The sequence below is a fragment of the Podarcis tiliguerta genome (assembly GCF_965153285.1).
Source record: "Podarcis tiliguerta genome assembly, chromosome: 3".
In the NCBI taxonomy this organism is placed as follows: Eukaryota; Metazoa; Chordata; class Lepidosauria; order Squamata; family Lacertidae; genus Podarcis; species Podarcis tiliguerta.
Genome location: NC_139536.1, coordinates 39,157,951 through 39,179,072, shown reverse-complemented (window position 1 = coordinate 39,179,072; position 21,122 = coordinate 39,157,951). Strand labels below are relative to the sequence as shown.

The 21,122-nt window shown below is 39.1% G+C and overlaps 1 protein-coding gene and 1 long non-coding RNA gene across 19 annotated transcripts in view; one reads left to right on the top strand and one right to left on the bottom strand.

Moving 5' to 3' along the window:
• Nucleotides 1–21,122, top strand: part of BIRC6 (baculoviral IAP repeat containing 6) — a 138,645-nt gene that overhangs the window by 102,282 nt on the left and 15,241 nt on the right. For all 17 annotated transcript variants that reach the window (XM_083432054.1, XM_083432060.1, XM_083432058.1 and 14 more), the window contains one exon: nucleotides 20,656–20,866. In XM_083432054.1, coding sequence (XP_083288180.1) covers nucleotides 20,656–20,866 — 211 coding nt within the window. The remainder of the gene's footprint in view (nucleotides 1–20,655; nucleotides 20,867–21,122) is intronic.
• Nucleotides 532–7,825, bottom strand: LOC310673673. Of its 2 annotated transcripts, XR_014509174.1 has the most exons (4): nucleotides 7,672–7,825; nucleotides 5,231–5,876; nucleotides 936–4,318; nucleotides 532–676 (listed from the first exon to the last, which is right to left on the bottom strand). It is a non-coding gene; the product is annotated as an uncharacterized lncRNA (long non-coding RNA). The 2 variants fall into 2 exon arrangements; XR_014509175.1 differs by lacking the exon at nucleotides 7,672–7,825 and having other exon boundaries at nucleotides 5,231–6,259.

The window sequence follows — 21,122 nt, the reverse complement described above, 5'->3', positions numbered from 1 at the left end:
ATCGCCTAACAGCCAAGCAAGTGGCAGGAACCAGTCATGGTAATACTGAACATGGTGGATGGAAAATGGGAAGACTTGTTTGCAGTGTGGAGGGTTCCTGTTCACTGTTCCAGCTAGCTAAACACACTTTCCACAGTTCTCCATTCTGTGTTTTCCCACCTGGTTTTTCATTCTGCCCCACAGCAGCCAGTCAATATTCTGTGTCCACTGAGCCTGCTAAGTCTTCATGTGGCTGTTTTGGGGATCCTCACAGAGGTTTTTCCTAAATATTTTTGTACTTCTGCAAACTTTGGGATTCTTCCAAGCCTGCAGCTATCTCTTTTTTGTGCATGGGTGGTGCTGTTTTGGTTACATGGACAACAGCATTCACAAGCTCCACAATTCAAGTACAGAGCAGTTCATGTACACAGCTCCCTGAAGCCGCCTAATTGTCTCCTTGTGGTTTGTGGCTGCCCTGTCCTTTCTTGCCCCAAGTAAGCCAGAGTCCCTGCCCAATACAGTATTTTGAAGAAAAGTGAAACAAAGCATCCCTTTTTGGATCTCTGACATAATACTGCATTTATTGTGCCAACTGTTTTAGCCAGTTAAATTTCTGGCTTCCAACAGAGGCATCTTTTAAATTAGGAAAATAACACAAACATACATATTGCAAACCCACAACACAGTTTGTAGAATGCTATGCATCCTAGTTGCTCCTGCCAACCTAGCAGTTCAAACCACATCAAAGTGCAAGTAGATAAATAGGTACCGCTGCAGCGGGAAGGTAAACGGTATTTCCGTGCGCTGCTCTGGTTCGCCAGAAGCAGCTTAGTCATGCTGGCCACATGACCCAGAAGCTGTATGCCGGCTCCCTCGGCCAATAAAGTGAGATGAGCGCCACAACCCCAGAGTCGGCCACGACTGGACCTAATGGTCAGGGGTCCCTTTACCTTTACCTATGCATCCTAGTTAGCTTGGCCGATTAATAACATCAGATCCAGACCTATACTGTTAGTGAGCTTCAGAATGAAAATGGGAGGGGGGAAAACCCATGTCCAATATGTTGCTGGTTAGATTTTAAGGGAGTGGGGAATGTATTTCAGCTTGAGGGCAGCATTCCCTTCTGGGCAGCCCTCTGGGGGCCATAAACCAATGGTGGAGAGAGTAGCTTGTGCCAATTTTGCCTTTGTACGGTAAGCTGGTTTACACACACACACACACACACACACACACCCCTCTGTATTCTCCATCCAGACAAGCAAGAGGCATTATCAGGACACATTCCAGGTAGGCAAAAACACTTGAAATGCCAAGCAGGACCAATGAGGGGGTGGCTTGGGAGAGGTTTGTCTGAGGGCAAACAGATGCCTGGAGGGCTCATTCAGACCCTGGGCCTGAGGTTCCCCAGCCATGATGAAATGTGCTCCCATATAAGAGTCCAAAATGCGGTTGCATTTTCAATGTGTTTGGTCTGTAGATGGCATCAATTTGCTGCAGTAATAATGAAATTCCTACCTACTTAAGTGATGGGCCAGGCTTAATAGTTTAATCAATTTCTTGTACTGATGAATCACTCAAGCCCTGTATCTTAAATCATAATTGAAATCGTGCTAAAATGCCTTCAGATAGCTCCTAATGCTAAGCCCTTCTCTTTGCATTTTCCCCTTGCATTGTATATGCTTTGTTGATTGGTTTAGACCTGCTCGTTCAATTAAAACGTTACGAAAACATGCTGTAGTAATTGCTGCTTATCGGACTGGCACAGTTACAAATAGTCACACATTTTTACTAATGTTGTTTATATGGAGGGGTGATTACCTGTTTTCTCTATGTCTAGGGTAAAATCTAGTGATATCCATGCATGCATGAGCAGGACAGCTATTCATGGTTTGGATTTCGCCTTCCTCTCTTTCCCCCACATGCCCCTGAAATCACTCTACAGGGGGCTGCAGAGGGAGGAGAGGGAGTTGAAGCCTCGTTCTTTTCACCCAGCATTGGAATTCACCTCTTGTTCATTTAAAAACAGGTGGGGGAAGAAAAAGTGTATCCTCCTGTGGTATCCTAATTGTATGGCTTAGGGAACGTGGTGAATGTGGGCAGTGTTTAAATTGTGGCTGCTGTGAGAATTATGGAAGGTTGGGTTGAGGAAGGATATGAACATCTATTTACACAAAAAACATGGTTACTTGTGCTTTGCATTTGATGTACAATATCCTTCATGATACTATAGTTTGAGTTTAGAAGTAAATCAAGGAAACATTGTTTAGCATTGTAATATGGCTTATTCCACTTAAAACTCTATGTGTCCAGCTTCCGCTTGTATCATCTTGCCTTTCGTGGCCCACTTCTTTCTTTCTGGTCCCAAATATGGCCTCCCTGTTGCATGCCAGGGAAATAAAGCTCCTCTGTGCTCCTAAAATCCTTTTTATATCTCTGAGTACTTGGCTAGTCTCCCATGCATTAGTTTAGATGTTCGCAATAAACATGGTTTAATTTAGATTAAGGAATCAGTGCTTTCACTGGGTAGAGAATTTGGTTCCTGGGAGGACTGAGATCAACCCACCTATCTCTAGGCCCCAGTTCCCCACCTATAAAGTGACCTTCATGGTGCTTTAGGAATGAGCATTATGTAAAAGATTAAATAGCAGTAGATGGCAACAGCCTTGTTCTGTATCTGCTCTTATTATAAATATTTTATTTTTTTAAAAAAAGTGTGTGTGTGTGTGTGTGTGTGTGTGTATCTGTGTATCTCATTTAATAAATTGCTCCCCCCCCCAAAAAAAAAGATAGCATGCTGGAACTAGAAGCATGAAGCCCTAGTTTCCGAATTATTCTGAATTTTAAAAGCTTTATTCAGAGGATGGCCTGGCAGTACTATGAAGATGGTCCTTTTAAAGTATTGGTTTGGTTTGAAAGTAGAATGTGAAAAAATGGAATTGTATGTACATTTTCCTTCAGAAATAATAGTGGCTCAACAGCACAGCCCTATGCCTGTTAGAAGGAAATCCCAATGGGTTCAATGCAGATTAGTCCCAAGTAAGTGTGAATTTGATTGCAGCTTAAGTTTGTATCCTTCCAAACTCTACAATAACTTCCTTTGATTTATTCGATGGCATTTTAAGTATGTTAACCCAGGCCATAGGCAGTATGCAACTTGGAGAAAGAAACTATCTAGTTTGGTTACTTACATGCAACTCAAAATCCCAATTAATCAAGTTGAATCCTGGCTAAGTTAGTTGGACTTTAGTCCTATTTAAATAAATGGAACTTGCCACGTTGATTTCAGTGGAAAACAAAGTTCACGTAACAAGTTCCAGCTCATTGTATTTGTTTTCTGAATCTAGCTGAATTAAGAATTCTGTAGCTTCTTTCAAACACATTGTTCACTTTAAGCTATGAGAGAGCCTTTAAAAAAATTAAGGTCATTTTAAAAAATGGATGAACCTATCCAAAGAAATGCAAACTACGTTTTGTAGTACAAATATTTTTAAATGTTCTCTTTTGTATAGAACATCTCTCACAGGCATGGGTGAAAAATTGATATCCAAAGGCAAATATATTGACATGATTGGCAGCTGTATAATGATTAAAAGTATTGCTGAAGAATAGTCATTTAAAATTTTATTTTCTCATAATACAGTACTTTACAGTGCTCTTTTTTCTACACTTCATATATAGTTGTGTAAATTTTAGCACATAATGATAGTTTTAAAACGAACTGGACTCCTCCCACCCTGGTTGTCCACCTACACAGAGGTACATAGTCACATATCCAAAAGCATAATCGGGTCAAGTAAATAAAACATCTTGGAAGAAGATTGTATGGCACCATTATCTTTTTTCTTTTTTTTTACCTGCTTATATATGCCTTGCATATTCATTGGCAGTAGAATGCCATACGCACCTCCAGTATTTGAGCTTCCGCAGTCATCAGTGAGAAGTTGAATATCTGTCATTTCTATAATTTAATAGTCTTAACTGGGTTCACAGACGTGTTTTGCAGTCACTGGTCTTGTGCCTCTAAATAGACACTTCTCACTGGAATGTGTTTGATAGACTCTGTATCCTGTTGGGTAGTGTTCACCAACCTGGCTTGCCATTGCTGGTCTTTTCGCACTATGTGCTGCTCCGAGTTGCTAGAAAACCATCAGAGTGTTGTGTAGATGTAAACAAAAACAATTACAAATAGATTAAGCACTGTTCCGATGATTCCCAGCAGAGCTAAAACAGATTCCTCCTTTTCCTCACTCTCTTCTTGCCTTTTTACGTCTTCTAGTGTTGTGATGGCAGAGCTCCTCATTTTTCCTGCAAATGTCTTCACCAGTGTTCCTACAGCTGGCTAAAAGGGAGAAGAAAAAATTACTCCACATAGTAACTTGGAATTGGTTCACACTCACTCTCTCTTCCACACACCCTTGGTCATTTGCCCCCTCCCCTCCTCAGTCTCTCTGTGTGTCTATACTGTTATAGTGTAGAATTTTGTTTTTCACAATAGAGAATGGGAAATGTGGTTTGTTGCAGGATGATTTAAATTAGGGACCTGTACCTGCTCTGCTTTAATACAGCTGTACTTCCTATTTTAAGAAAGTTGTTATCAGTTGTCTCTCCACCGATAGCCCAATCACTGGAAATAGCCAGGTGTTTATATATCTTTATGATGGGATACTGAGGTGCAAATTTCCTAAGGTAGAAATAGTAAGTGTGGTTAATCTTCCTTGTGAAAAAGTAGGCTAGTTTTAATAGGCTTTATAAATCCCCACAATTGTGTGCTTCTCGAACAAACACAAAATACAGAATGCATGCAATCCCCCTGAAAGAAAAATACATCGTAAAGATGTTTTCATGTGATTTAAGCTGCATCCTGTGCATTTACCTGAAGCCCCTTGAACTCAGTAGGGCTTTCTTCTGAGTATGTGACTGTGCTGTAGTTAAAGCTTTTAGCTGCATAGTTCTGCCTATAATCTTAATGTGTTTTGGTATCGAGTGTGCAATTTTACTTATTTGCTGTCTGTTGCCTTTAAATGTTACTGTTGAAATTTTTTGTTAGTGTGGTCAGAATGTTACGCCTAACGGTTGTGCATGTTTACACACTTAACATTCAGAAAGACATTCTATGTTACAATGGTCTTGGCTTCTCCTGAAGTCTCATGGATCTTTTTATTATTACCATTGCATTTAAAGGTAAAATGCTGGTAGCAATCAAAATAAATAAATTCATTTCTGAATAAAGATTTTTAAAAGCCTCTCTTACCCTACATTGCATCAGGAATAAAATCTCATCAGACATGCTGCTTACTCCTCACTGCAGTGGAGAAACAGCCTTATCTTCATGGAGGGCTGTTCTTTTCACTCAAAGCAGAAATCATATGCATGCATGAACAATTTCTTGATAGATTAATCTGTGGATGCGATAATATTACAAAATCTTCCGAGAAATGTAGGCATTCTTTTGGTTATCCACTGAAACGATGCGCTGTTAGTAAAGAAACCTCTGCTCTGCATATCCAGGTTGTATGTTTCTTCCCTGTTTAAATATTGAAATCTTCCATAAGATGAAACATTTTCTGTGCAAACAGTGATTATAGCATTAAGGCTCCAGTTAAAATTTAATCTCCCACTTCTTGTCCTGTATATGTAGCTGTTCCCCAAGACATTCCAATGGAATGGTCGTTTGACATCTTCTCGTTGTGGGTAACTCTCTGAATAGGTTTCTCTCGTGTAGCTGAGTTGTAAATCCAAATGTAGCAGATATTAGTCTGTTTACATTTTTGTCCAGAAGGAAGGAAGTTTCTTGTTTGCTCTGGGGTTAGGAGTGTTCCACACCTGCATTCAAAGCATCTAACAAATAATTCCAAGGCATTCTTCGGAGCATTGCATAACTTAGCAGCCAGTCAAATCTGAGGAGTGGAATGACAGTGGCTTCAGTTGCATGCTGTAGTGAGTGGTGACATTGATTAAACATGCAGTTGGCACTTGCTGAATAAAGAACAAGCTACAAGTCACCCTTGCAGACAGTGAATTGCATAACAATACACGGTGGTTCTGCTGTTTCATTGTCAGGCCAGTCACATTTTAATCCAGTAACAACTGTGAAAGTGTACAGTGTAGAATAAAGCCAAGTTAGCTGTGTGTCAGGGTTTTCTGACAATGTGCTCTGTTACAAATAGATGACATAACGGCATTCATGCTGAAACAGGCTGGCTGGGTGCTGTTGTGTTTTTGGTCCCTTTCATTCTGCTTCTTGTAGGCTATTGTTTTGGGATGGAATTTCCTTTTAATGTGCATTCAGTCCTCTCCTGTGCTCTACCCGAAGAATACAGGTCAGTGTGAACGTTGTCAACATAATACAATTAACAAAAGAAAATGTTCTATTGTGGTAGGTAGCATTAACTTGAAATAATTTGATGTACGAATTATGGATCTTAGTGTTTTTCAGGCTGGTGTGTGAGATTTGTGTGTAATACTTGTTCATTATTATTTTTTTTAGTATTTATACAGTAGTTAACTTTTGTAGGTGGCTGTCTCACTGGAAGGCATTTCAGTATTTATTCATTAACAGATACATGGAGAATGCTATTGAATGAAAACCGTGTTTGCCTGCATTCAGCGTCTGTGTGAGGTACAACTGGCTTTCCTTGTCTACAGATGTGTTCTTTCTGTGAACATTTTTTTAGGAGGGGCTCCTCCTAGGAAAACCTTGTGGTTTCTGTGATTTTCCTTTTAAAGGAATTAAAAGCCTCAAAAGGTGTATGCAGAACAAAAGAATAGTGTTGCTGTTTAAAACTTGATATGTAACAGAGTCCGCAATAAGATGGAAACATATTCTAAAACTGCAGTACTAATAGTATGGCCTTCTTCAATGTAAAGCAACACATTTTTTTATATAACTGACATTCTTAATACTAACTAAGCTTGGCATGAAGAATCTTAAGACATTTTCATGTCCAAAAGCAACTGGGGAAATGGTATTGAGACATGTGTTATTGTTTACATGACTTGAGTTCCATCATATATCCTACTCCTATTTTAAAAAGAGGGTGCATGTTCAAGCATGAGTACTGAAACAGAGTCCCTATGTTGATCTGTATGTGATTGATTCCTGCAAAACAAGCCTCTTTAAAATATGCTTTAAAAATACATGGAATTTAAATGCATGAAAGGAATTATCAACAGTTGTCTGGTATATGTGTTTATTGGCTAGAAATAATATTTCATTTTGGAAAGAATTTAATATCCTTATAATAAATCAGTCAGCATTCTGTTCCGTAATACAAATCGATGTGCAATAGCAAAGAAGTCTCCAGTCTCTGCTAATATGAAACTTGAATTTCCAGACCTGAATGCCTCTATTCTTTATCTATTTTAAGTGGATTTACTGGTAAACCCCCCCCCCCCACTATATTTATCCTAATCTGTCTTCAGCCATATATCTGAGTTCTCTGGAATCCAAAAATGTGCGTGGTTGATCAAAACAATCAATTTACTATTGGTAGTAAAGTCAGATATCAATATTGTTCAAGTTAAATGTACATGTTTAACATTTAGGTAAATAATAATTGCTCCTGAACTCCTAAAGCAGCATGCAGAGCTATAAAAACAGACAATCTCTGCCCTCAAGCTTGCAATCGGAAAAGATACAGCACAAAAGGCAAATGGATTGGAAAAGAGAAGGAAATAAGCAAATTTAAGTACCAGTTCTTGGGTGCCAGTATCTTGCACAATCTGCTGGAATTTTAACAGTTCAAGGAGAACAGGAGCCAAAAGTTTCTGGTCTGGCCCTGAATCCTTTTCCTTCCCTGCTCTGCTGCAGCTTGATGGAATGCCAGGTGACAATTGATGAGGGATGGAGGTGGCTTATCAGCTAAGCTGCCGATATTGGTAGCTCTGCATCTCCCGCTGCTCAATTAATAGCTAATGTTATTTACTATTACTGAATTAAGAAATACTTAAGTGATTCTATCCCCCTCCCATAGCCTCTGTTGGCAGTCGTTATCCTGAATGAGAATTGTTTGACGTTTTCTGTTCTTAAATTGAGCGCATCTTCCCACCCACCATACTCCGCAACTTTTCTGTGTGAAGGGACTGTTGACATCAACAACAGCATCTCATACAGGCTTGTTTACAGAATGAAAAGGCAATCTATTACTGATTTTAGCCTCCCATTTCTATATTTCAGATATAACACAATAAGATTTCAGAAGTCACATTAAACTTAGCGTGACAAAAACAAGTCACTGCAAGCCCCACACTTTTCCCCTTCCTGCCCCAGCACAAGTTATGTTTCTGGTTTTGCTTAGCCACAGCTTGTCCTGTTACCCAAGTCATCGTATGATTAATGTGTGAAAGAAGTTCACTTCAAACTGTGACTTGACTTAGCATTAGCCACAGTTTATCGTTTGAATGGCATGATAAACTGTGTTTAATGAAAATCAGAAGGGAGAGCATATGAGTGAGATTTAGATTGACATCTCAACACCATCAGTACATCTGTTTGTTACTTTTTAAATAAAAACAACAACACTTCTCCAAATATAAGCTCTTTCACCCCCCCCTTTTTTTGAGCCACAAGACACTCTCCTCTTTTTTTAGAGCAGGTATTGACAAACCAAACCTGCATTTGGCGAGCCATTTTTTAACCTTTTACCGTGTACTTGCATGGTGGTAGTGCTCCTGTTGTGACTCACCTTGGATCATGCTGCAACCCATCGTTCCATCTTCTAAGTTGCTAAAGGCCCAAGGACAATGCACTTGGGAATAGTTACTTATTTATTTAGCAATGCTTTTAAGTTGCTTTTCTGGGCAACACCATCCAACATGGCTTACAGCATTGGAGGGGAAACCCACAATGATGACGACAACCTTGCATTTAAGAATTTATCTGGTTGCTGGATAATGAAATAGTTCAATGTGCAACAGCTATTTAGCTATAACAGCCTATTGAAGGACTTTTAACATTGTGACCTCATTTTAATTCATGGCAGTCCAAGATTACAGGTTAAATCTTGTGCAGCAGTGTTGAATGAAGCCAATCAATTATCTACAAAGCAGCTAAAGCAGCATTATGCAACTAAGGTAGCAAATAACCACCATCTTAAATAACAGCTGGAGCTGTATTCTTGTGACAATTTTGATATTGTTAAAACTCTGGTGAAATACATTCTACGATAGACAAAGGAAATATTTTTGTAAATACAGTTAACCCCCATCCAAATATTTGTTTTGTTGTTGTTTTACAAGCAAATCACACGTTTCTCGATATAACTTTGACATCCAGCAGACCATTTATTACTATGGTATTTGTCCAGTTTTAGTTCTTTATGTCGTTTTAACCTTCTATAGATCCTAATAACATACGTTAGCTTCTGTATAAAATCGGATATTTCCAGAACTTCAGGCAATATTTCATGGCATTGTTGTTGTTGTTTAGTCGTTTAGTCCTGTCCGACTCTTCGTGACCCCATGGACCAGAGCATGCCAGGCACTCCTGTCTTCCACTGCCTCCCGCAGTTTGGTCAGACTCATGTTTGTAGCTTCGAGAACACTGTCCAACCATCTCGTCCTCTGTCGTCCCCTTCTCCTTGTGCCCTCCATCTTTCATGGCATATTTCATGGCATATGTACATCCAATCAAATGGATTTCATTACATGATTAGAGGAGTGATAAATTTACATCATGAACAGTGTATGTTGGGAAATCTGAGTATTCTAAGGATTATTTCACATAAGAGTGTACTCTGCAGACATTGCACATTTTCTTGTGTTGGGAAACTCAAGCAGTTGGAATTCAGCACTGACATGGGTAACAGTGTGCCAAAATTTGTAGGGTCCAACCAAGTGCAGTATGGTAAGAGAACAGAATCTGGTTTTAAAATATTTTACCCGAAGAACTAAAACACACTATAACATATTGTAGCAACAAACTTTAGACTGCAATACAAATTCCAAACCCTATCATTAAAATATCTTCTATCTAGATATCTTAGTTTTCTGTGTCTCTGTAAATCACACAAGAAACAATGAAGGCATAAATAAGGCATGGTTATTCTTACACTTTCATTGCTCACCTTAAATCTGTCTGTGCGACCACTCATCACAGTTCAAATGATTACAGTGCTCTTGCCAATCTGCCTCCTTAAATAACCACTTGCCAATAACCTCATTGTTGCAATAATCCATGGCAAATTTTCTAATATTTCTTGTACTTTAAATCTAATTATACCTTACTGAAGAAAATTATTGAATGGAGGAATTATTGAATGCCTATTTTTTAAAGAAGAATAAAGGATGATATAGATAAACTTGATGAGAAACAGTAAATTTTAAAAAATGGAATTAAAAGGAATAATTGCACAAATGCCTATAGGCAGGGCAGGGCTGTGAATGTACTGCTGTTCCATGGGAGCACAGAATGTGATACTGAAAGTAGACTTCTGCTTTCAGTGAATCATTACTCTCATTTTTGGAAAGAAATAAACAAGTTTCAAGTCCCTATGGTTGCTTGAAAGTATGTGGACAAGGGCTGCTGAAATCTCAAAAAACCAGAGGGATTGCCAAATTAGAATTTCAGTAGTTGGGAAGAAGTGTTTCCATGCCCCTTCCCTTTTCTATGACATTGCAGAATGAATTGTGCAAAATAGGGAAATGATTATTTACACAAACTTAATAAACAGAATGCTAGCCATGTCTTTAAAACTAACAAGTCCCAGTTGTTGTCTTGCAAACAATGATTTGATGCCATTTTCAGAATCAAGCAATTGTTAAAATAATCAGCACACATCTATAGTACTATATTTTTCTAGAAACTGTATAGACTTTGGTTACAGCACCATGTTTACTTTACTTTTCCAGAATTCTTAATTGACGTTTTTAAAGGAATATAAAGTGATTGCAGCTTTGTCTTATTAAATGGTTCCGGAGTCCTTCCTAATGATGGCAGAAGTGCATTCACCTCACCTAGCTTTTTACTCAACGTTTTGATATTAAAATTGGAATATAGTGGCATTTTTGGCACAGATAGAGCTGCTAAGCTATCTGAAAAGAACGAAAATGTTTCCTTCTTTCTTTTTCCTTTTTCTCTATTAGATAAATGATGCCCCACCTATCTTGTACAGAGTTCTCTAGGCAAGCTCTTCTTTCAAAAGCAACAGGACTATAGAGTGTTAATTAGACATTTCATAAAAGACTAGCCTCCGGTTGTTGCTTAAATAGAAAAAGCAAAAGGCAGTAGAGCGTGAAGTATTTGGAACTGACACTATAGCCTCTAGCTTAGACTGTGTTCATATATCGTATGTTTGAAAAGGTGCAGTAAGGAAGCAGAAATCAGGAAAGGCTGCAATTCTGAATTATTTGGAAACAGGAAACAGAAGCTTGACATTTGTTAAGAAACGTATTTTCTGAAGGGCTAAATATTTGGCTGTTCCTATAGAACAAGATTGCTATTAAACACTTTAATAAAATAACGAAAACTGTGCTGTCTTTCCTTTTTAAGTACTATGGTCACTATTTTAAATCTTTGGCGTGTTAATGGGATTTTCAGGGATCTAATTAGCTAATAGACTCTAAGGGTTTCAGGCTCATTAGCATTATTGGTTCATGACTATGAAGTCCTCAAGAATGACTGAAGTTATCACATAGTATTCAGTGGATAGCACAGTTGCTCCAGAAAGATGCTCTTTGGAGATTTTCTTTGCTTTGTGCTGCATAGCACATTTTTTTGTATTTTTGTAGTATTAGGAATGAATGCCTAACTTAATTTTTGTTTTGTTTGCTTTGGTAAGCATGGATTGTGATGCTTATGCCTTTTGGCACTTGAGGAACAGAGACTTACAAAGAAACCAATCTCTTTTCATTTCATACTTCATTCACTCAAAAATGGTTTTCAGATGAGGCTGGTTGTATTATTCGTAGAGCAATGTTGACGGAGATGTGCAACATTCTGTTAAACAGCATTCAGGTTTTTGAGATTTTTTTTTTCTGTTTAGAAGCCTCATCCAAAGCATTGCCTTGTGTTGGATAGGTGACTGTTTGCTATAGTTGTATGAATTCTGTAGAATCTAGTGACCTTCCAAGGTTAACCCCACCCCCAATTCTGGGAGGCCTTTTACTTCTCCACAAAAGAGGTGGTTCTGTAAATTTCATAGGTGGGTGTAAAATTCTAAACTTCCTTTGCGCCCTGAATTTCCTCCCCAAAGATTTCCCTGTGCAGGCTTGACAGTACAAGCGGGAAAGACTCTGAAAGAGTGAATTAGGGCACTTGACCAGGTTCCCCATCTGCTCTTTCAAACCTCTTCCAACACACTGACAGTATACACAATTGAGGCAGAAAGAGTGCCTCTAATGTCAACCAGTTCTCCCGAAATTCTCAGAAATAGCACACCTCAACGTTTCTGGGGTGCTTTTGTATTGCGAAAACCAGCCGCGATTTTTCAAAACATCCCTGTGCGATGCCTGCTGCTTTGACTGAAATTCAGGAGCAGCCATGATACCTGACCCCAGATTATTAGCGGCTCTGGATTTTATTGGGTGGGTGGGTAGTACTTAGGGGTTTTTTGCTTTTATTTATGACATTTATATCCAGCTCTTTTATACCTTTATGCAAAAAGGCTCTCAGAGCCGCTTAGAAAAATCAATACTGTGGTGGCCCCCGTTCTTGGGCTCGCAATCTAAAGATGTGACAAAACAGGGAAAAAGAAATAGGAGGGAGCAGCTATACAGTTCTGTTCATGTAGATTTCTGGCCACCTAGAAGAGTAGCAAATATTGGCAGTTCTGGGTGACCCTTGATAAATAGCAGTCCCTCCTGGCACTCATCCTGGAGCCAGAGCAGGCGACAGCATCCAGGCCAGGAGGACAGGGCTGCTCTTGCTCCACATCTCTTCCCTCAGAAAGCTAACCTGATGGCTATTAGAATCCACACAGGAGGAGGCTACATTAGCCAAGGGGACCAGAACATGAGTGTAGGGTGCGGAAGTGTGTTGCATTGTTCTATGGTGGAAGTTTTGCCTTGGAAGCTCTCCCTTGCTGAGACTGCAAACTTTTTTAAAAAAAAAAATCAAAGTTGCCTTCAACACCTAAATGATAAAAAGGTGGGAATTAAATCTGCATAAATAAATAGTATAGCCCATGGCACTTCATAATGTGGTATGTGGTACAGGGACAGGATTGAGTCAAAAATAAAAAGATGGGGAACAATGCATTCATCGCAGGAAGAATTCACTTTACACTCTTTACGTCAAACTTGACATTACAGTGAATGTATACGGCCGCCACTGGAAATGGTACCTCATAGTCCCAACTTGCCTCATGTTGTGAAGTCATTTCCCCCTCTTTTTTCATTTATATAACATCCACAGCCGGTTATTACAGTTACATGTAGTGGGAGCAAGGAAGTTCAGAACGTCCTGTATTGGGGCAGAAAAAGATTTCTGATGTGGGTTTGGGCAGCATCTGCTTATTTCACATTATCATCTAGTTTATAATTTATGAGTTGGTTGTGAGTCATGAGTGGAATAGTGAATAGAAGAAAGGAAAACAGGCTTCAACACCCAGTGTAGCTGCTAGAAGGTGTGAGAATTATTTTTTTGACTTAACTTCCCATCAATTCTGTCTCTTGTATTTTATATATATATATATTTTTAGTATAATAGGTGATACTGCGTGATAGTCATTGTTTGCCTTATTTTCCATTTTGGTTCCATATGCTCTGTTCATCCTGTTCTTTGAGGATATACATTTCAGTGGTATAAAAGGGTTTTTTATTGTCATCTGTAGCCAATTAAGCTATGTTAAATGGTTTGGAAAAAGAATTTAGAGCTGCTCAATATTATCTATTTCATGGTCCATTAGGCTTGGTTATTCTTAGTTTGGAGTCTCCTGGAATGTTCAGGAGAGCAAAAGAATAGTTATGTTTAGAGATGTCTTCTTCTGATGTATTGTTGAAAGCACTGTTCCTGTTCTTACTGATATCTTTAATATACTTTTGTCAAAACTAGTATAAATATCCAAGATTAAATGTACTGTCAATCCCACAGTGAATGAGGAAATAACTGTGTACAAACTATTTTTATTATATCAGGTAATGTGTAGCTTCGGCCCAACTTCTTTATTATCTTCAGTTCCTGAATGTAAGCTTTGTAAGATACTAAAGCTCTTTAAAAATATATATATTTCTATAGTGAAATAAAAATACTATGTACACTGATGCCTCATGATGGGAGTTAAACTGAAGTTTGTAAAAACCTTAAATTGCCATGGTACTGTGCTATGGAGGACAAGAAAGGAGCCATTTGCATGAACTGCTATATCTACCATCTAGATAATTTTTTTCCAGCAGACAGGCTGCTCAGATTTTTATTCTGTATTGGTTAAGGCTGTTTTCCACCCTTTTCCTCCATCCCTCCAGCTAAATTGTTAGACTTTAGAGAGAATAAAATTCCATGATATTAATGAATGTGCTGTTTTTCAATGAATGCTGTGTTTCGTGTGGGCTTGGATTCTGTGTAGCAGTGCTAGAACAACTGAGTTGTGGAACTCCCTTCCTACAGAGGTGCACCTTGCAATTCCATTATATGGCTTTCAGCAGTTGTTGAAGATGGCACCTGATCACCCTGGCTTTTGACACTTGAGATGTGTATTTTTAGGACCCACCTCATTTTTGTAATTTTATGTTGTTTTAAACTGTTTTAAATACAGTGGTACCTCAGGGTACAAACGTTTCAGGTTGCAGACTCTTCAGGCTATAGACTCCGCTAACCCAGAAATAGTACCTCAGGTTAAGAACTTTGCTTCAGAATGAGAACAGAAATCGTGCAGTGGCAGTGCGGCGGCAGCAGGAGGCCCCATTAGCTAAAGTGGTGCTTCAGGTTAAGAACAGTTTCAGGTTAAGAATGGACCTCCGGAACGAATTAAGTTCTTAACCCGAGGTACCACTGTATTGTGTTTTAATATTAATGTTGTGTTTTAATTGTTGTAACCTGCCCTGGGACCTTAGAGCGGGTAATAAATAACAATAGAAGTATTCAGAGGCACTGATTTTTGCTTGCTTTGCATATTCAGGTGTATGGATATAGCTGAGATGTGTTTGTGTGAAATAAGCAATGCAGCATTCTACTAAAGCTGACACAGGTCAGAAAATAAGGCACATTCTTATGGCTGACATCCTTTCACATTAACCAGCTCACTGCCCCCAGGGTCTCTCCTTATGGAAAGACACATACAGACAAGCCCACTGATTTAGATTTTTGGTAGTTCCAAGCAAAGTTTGGCTGGCTTCATTCAAGGTATATCACTGCATAGAATATGAATGATTTCCCATGTTTCTGGCAGCAGCTTACTTCCTGGTTTTTGGAATACTTTACATATGAACTTTTAGGAAACGATCAGCTTGTATCCAGGAAAGTCCTTATGCTTGTGGAAGAACTTCTGCTTGAACTCATCCCTCTGCACAGACATACCCCCCCCCCCAAAAAAAAAAAAATGTTCTGGAGGCTTCTAGGGAAATCCAGGACAGATTTGCAAGGACACATAGAGCAAGGAAAGGGACAGAATGTTCTTTGCGTAAACAGAAGCTATTTCATGAATGTGATCACTTCATTGGATACAGGCCCTAGTTTTAATCTTGAAGAATCTAGGAATGTCATTTGAGTCATTCCTAAATCTAACTGGAAAAGTCTGAAGCCATTGAGGGCTTTATATACCAACAATAGCAAATTTGCAACCTGTGCAGATCTTTGAGCAGGGGTGTTACATGCTGACAGGGTGTCGCATGTCATCAACCATGCTGCAGCATTATGTACTACAAATTGTGCAAACCAGCCCCCTTATTGGACAAAAAGACCCCTTATTGGACAAAAAGACCAATGTTAAACACTAGTTCGGTACTAGTTCTTGCCATTTATTTAGTGCCCACTACGTGCTGAGCCACAATCACTGCTTCCCCTGTGTAAGCAGGTAAAAGTTAATAAAATAAGCACCACTTAGTGTTAGGGCTTGAGTGATGTGGTGTTTTTAAAATTATGTATGTTTTATGTGCCTTAATGTTGTTTTTATATATATATATATATATATATATATATTTAGTTTGTGTCTCCTGAATTTTGTAACTGGATTTAATAAAGAGTTGCTTTCACATAGCATTCTAATTATGCACCTCAAATGAATGTGTATCTAAAGGCCAGATTTTGTGCCATAAATCAGCATTAATTAAATAGTCTAAAAGCAGGAAGCGAGAAAGGTGACTGTGAAATCTGGATCACGGTGAAATTGACATTGAGAACCCTGAGTTCTTGAGAGCTGTCTTGCTTCTGAAGCCTGAGTATCAATCCAGCACGGTTTTCATTATGACATTTGCTGGTGTAGCAAGGCTGAACCGTGAAGAAGGAGACAGATTAGCAAGCAACAGATGTGGACAGGGATGCTATGTTTATCTTAGGGAGCTGTCAGTTAGCAATAATGATTCAAACAGAAACAGTATCTTGGAAATGAACAGCCTCATGTAATTTAAAATGTATAATAAATCACATGTAAATAGAATGAAAAAAAGTTTAGAAGGACTTACCCGTTTCCAAAGGGCATGAAGCAGCACACAGCAGGCTATCAACTGTAGTCACAATGTGTTTTCTTCTTTCAAGGGCAAGTATAAAGAAAATGAAGACAGATTTCATAATGCCAAATAAAGGTGTTCTAGGCATGTGAGTGGCACTGAACCACTGAGTCTCTTGGGTTTGCCGATCAGAAGGTCGGCGGTTCGAATCCCTGCGATGGGGTGAGCTCCCATTGCTCAGTCCCTGCTCCTGCCAACCTAGCAGTTCAAAAGCACACCAAAAGTGCAAGTAGATAAATAGGTACCGCTCCAGCAGGAAGATAAACGGCATTTCCGTGCTCTGCTCTGGTTTCACCAGAAGAGGCTTAGTCATGCTGGCCACATGACCCGGAAAAACTGCGGACAAACGTCAGCTTCCTTGGCCAGTAAAGCGAGATGAGCGCCGCAACCCCAGAGTCGTCAGCGGCTGGACTTGTCAGGGGCCCTTTACCTTTACCTTTTTAGTGACAGGAAGAACTATCAACAAGGAGTAAGATTTGCCTAGTTTTAATGCTTTCTAGAACTTTATTTCTAGAAAATTGCACGTTTATGGGCAGCTTTCCTGTGCATTTACTTCAACCATTTCACTCAACAAGGCAATGTGGTGCAGTGACTGGAGTGCTCGACAAGGCCTGGGAGGCTTAGGTTCAAATCCCCACTCAGAGATGAAGGTTCATGGGTGACCTTTGGCCAGTCATTCTCTTTCAGTCTAACCTACATCACCGGAAGGCTCTTAAGGACTGCCACTCTTGCTGCTGCTGCCCAGGAGGACTGCCTTCTGAGGGCATGAAGGGCCCTGTCCTTGCCTCTCTCCACCTGGCTTCAGACAGGGCTTGATAGGCTTCACAAGGACTGTGGCGGCTGCTCAGCAGAGAGGGCTCCTCTTTTAAATTGTTTTTCATTTTTATCTGTGTTGTTTTAAATGAGAGCATCTTGGCTGTGATCCCTGGAAGACCTGCACCCTGCCTTGCTGGCCTTTTCCCATCTAGCTTGGGAGAGTGGAGCGCTGACTGACTCCAGCTACAAAAGCTGAGGCTGCTGAACAGATTCTTGGGCTGGAGTATTGTTTATGGGAGGTTGAGAGAGCTTGTGGGTGTTAACTGATATTATTGTTGTATCTTTAGTTTTAGATCTTATTATTTATGTGGAAATTGTTTACATTTGGTTGTGCACTTTTTGATGTGTTTTATTTATTGTTTATGACTTCTATTATGTTTGTAATTATGTAAATCTTGTCCTGTTGTAAGCCGCCTTGAGCATAGTTTCAACTATGGAAAGGTGGCATACAAATAAAATGATGATGATGATGATTTTTTTTTCCAAAGTAACACAAAATAGAAAAATTAATTCTAGTGAGCAACTCTGCTTTGTCCTCGTTCTTAGGAGACTTTGTTCATCAGAGACCATTTACGTTAGACTGCACGTAAAGAGAATTTAGCATTAGGTCGAGATCCATTGCTTTTAAAAATTACCAGTGTTTGAATTGCCGGTTCAAGTGCTTTCTCTGCTAAATTTCATTTGTTTATGTGTTTTTATAAACAAAGAAGAAGAAACACCTTGACTTGTAGTCTCTTCAGCAGAGGGTACTGCACAGGTCATGACACCAGACAAGCTATATCCATGTACCAATTCCTGTTCAGTGTCTAAGTGAAATGTTGTGTTATGTCCCCATGGCAGCTATTGGTGCCAACAATGCTATCTTGAAGTTTGAAATGTGCACACTGCTCCAAAAAAATTGCCAACCCGTTTCATAGTGAAACAGAAGATGACTTCAAGATCAAATGTACTAATAAAATAGGAAGTGCTACTGACGGATTCAGCCCTTCTTGAAAATGGAGGTGGTTAGGCTTTTCTGTCCAGCTAAAAAATGGTGTTAGGAACTAATTTACCTTTCCATATTTTGAATTTGATCATTGCCTTTCTCTAGGAATATAGAAGACTTTCTAATTTCTGAATACAGTATATTAACTACAGTTTTTGTCAACCCCTTCAAATTACTGGCGATTCTTTGTTCACATAAAGTTTAATCTGCTTTTTAAAATTTTGTATGTTGCAATGCCTTGTACTTTATTTCAGATTTAATACTGCTAACCTTAATTTTAATTGGTATTTACGTAAGTAATGTGGCTGTAGATCTAGCAAAACTAGGTTTCATGTAACAGTGTGTTTGCTTCTAAGATGTTTTCACAAAGCTTATTTGTGTGAAGCTGTGGGTTATTCATGTGAAGTAACAGTCCTATTGTAACTATTCATACTTTCTGTAGATACAGGGTCATTGCTTCCACTGGCATGTAAAAGTTTAGGAAATTGTACATGCACATGGATAGATTGGGATTCATAGTCATTTTAAATTATTTTATTGTCTTCTAATGAGCACCATTTGCCTTTAGGGTATGAGTAGCTAAGAAGCTGCTCTCCAGATATTGTATGACTCCAACTTCTGTCAGTCTCAGCCAGCCAGTATGGCCAATAGTTAGGAATAATGCACCATCCCTGCTGCGTGATGTGATATGATATTGGCAATATATTGTTTTAAATAGTAAAAAACAAAATAATATTTCTGTAGTATTCTGTTTTTTACAAAAGTAACCAAAACATGAATACATATTATGTTTCCACATAACACTAAGCCATGGGTTGTTTTAACTGTAGTTTGTTTAATAAACCACAAACATACAGATCAGCAAGCAAGCCATGAATTCTTTCTCCATAGTTTTGTTTTCAGATGTTCTTCCCATGGTAAGGGTAGGGTGGGGTAGCCAAACAAGCCATGGTTAAAGGCTGTTAGGTTCAGACAAAATTCCAAGCCATAGTTAAAAGAACCCATGGGTCAGAAGTCAACAACAAACCATGACTTGTTGCCAGAAAATGTGTTTTCTGGCTGCAGAGTACAGTGTAAAGCCATGATTTGTTGTTGACCATAGTTAACCCAACTGAACAATCCCTCAAAATATTTTAACCAAAAAGAACAACAGAATAAGAAAACCAGGCCTGTTCTCCTTCTGCAGAAGCAAAGTGTTGGATCACTTCATGGTGTTTGAGGGCCAGAAAGCCCATGCATAACTTGGCTGCTCCATTCTACCAAATAGTTTCATGCTCAGGCTTGATTGGAAGATAGCTGGATAGGAGAAACAAGCCCCCTCTCTGGTCTTTCTTTAGTTTGTCATGCTTGTCTTTTCTGGGAGTATATGATTCTACCATCTCATTTGGGCATTCACCCCTTTGAACTGTTTGCTTCTAGGCCAAGACCACTGCTTTTGTTTTGTTTTGTCTTACCTTGTCTTGATTATACTCTGTCATCTGCAGAGGGAAATATTGCCACTCACTGTGATAATTTGGGGGGGGGGGTGTTCCTGAACTGGATTTCATTTAGAAGCAAAGATTGTGTTAGGAACTCCCAAAATTGTTGCTTGTTAACTTCATCCCATGTTCTCAAATGCATAGTACATGTGTGGCCAGCCTGATCTTGGGAATTTCCAAGGAAGAAAATTCTGTAATGTCCCTAAGCAGCATGTTCTGATAGAAGACAGTTTCGTGAGAATTGCTTCCTGATGTTTATCCTAAATCTGCATGGCCACTTCTGTTCTTTAAATGGAAATAGTTCAGTATTGTCCAGCGTTGCATTTCTTAATCATCACTTCTCTCTACTTGAGAACAAGCAGTTCTTCAAGCTGGTCCTTGTGTTTCCTCTGGACTGTAGTCCAGGGTGGTGCCCTCTAGCTATGTGTACTCCCAACTCCTATCAACATGGCCAATAGTCAGGGAGGATTGGAGTTGTAGTCATCTGGAGGGCACTCTGGTGTGATCTAGGTCACTATACCTATTGCCTATTCAACTTGCAAGCACCCTTTGAACTAAGGTTCTCAAAATGTTTGGATGCTCTCAATGGTTTTAAATGTTTTCAAATTTTCCTGATACTTCTAGATATGATTCTATTTTTAAATATATTGTTTTGTTATTTTGTTACTTGCTGCCCCAGGTTCCTTTGGGGAAAAAGGGCAGGAAATAAATTTAGATAATGATAGGTAACTATTTCTGCTGCATAGGATTTATTTAGTTGGTTGGAATTTTAACCATGTTGTTTTTCCTCTTTCCTAGTTTTGGATATGGCCAGGCATGTTCCCCTGTACAGAGCTCTGTTAGAGCTTCTCCGAGCTATTGCTTCATGCACATCTATGGTGCCATTGTTGCTGCCTCTGTCTGGGGAAAATGGAGAAGAGGAAGAAGAGCAATTGGAGTCCCAGACTTCAGTTGGAACTCTGTTGGCTAAAATGAAGACGTGTGTTGATACTTATACTAACAGACTGAGGTATTTTCTTAACCTTGTAGAATTTTATGAATACCATGTGTTACCATTTTGACTCAGAACTGTTCTCACTAAGGTTAGAAACTTGTATCTGTGCTGTACCAATTCTGACTGCAAGTTAGGATTCTCAGAATTAAATGCTTGTTTTTGGAAAATAATTCCCTGTACATAGATAAGTCACAGGTTTACCACATCATTGTCAACTAAACTATATATTGTTTATTTCCTATCTTAAACACAGGTTGCAGTATGTATTTAC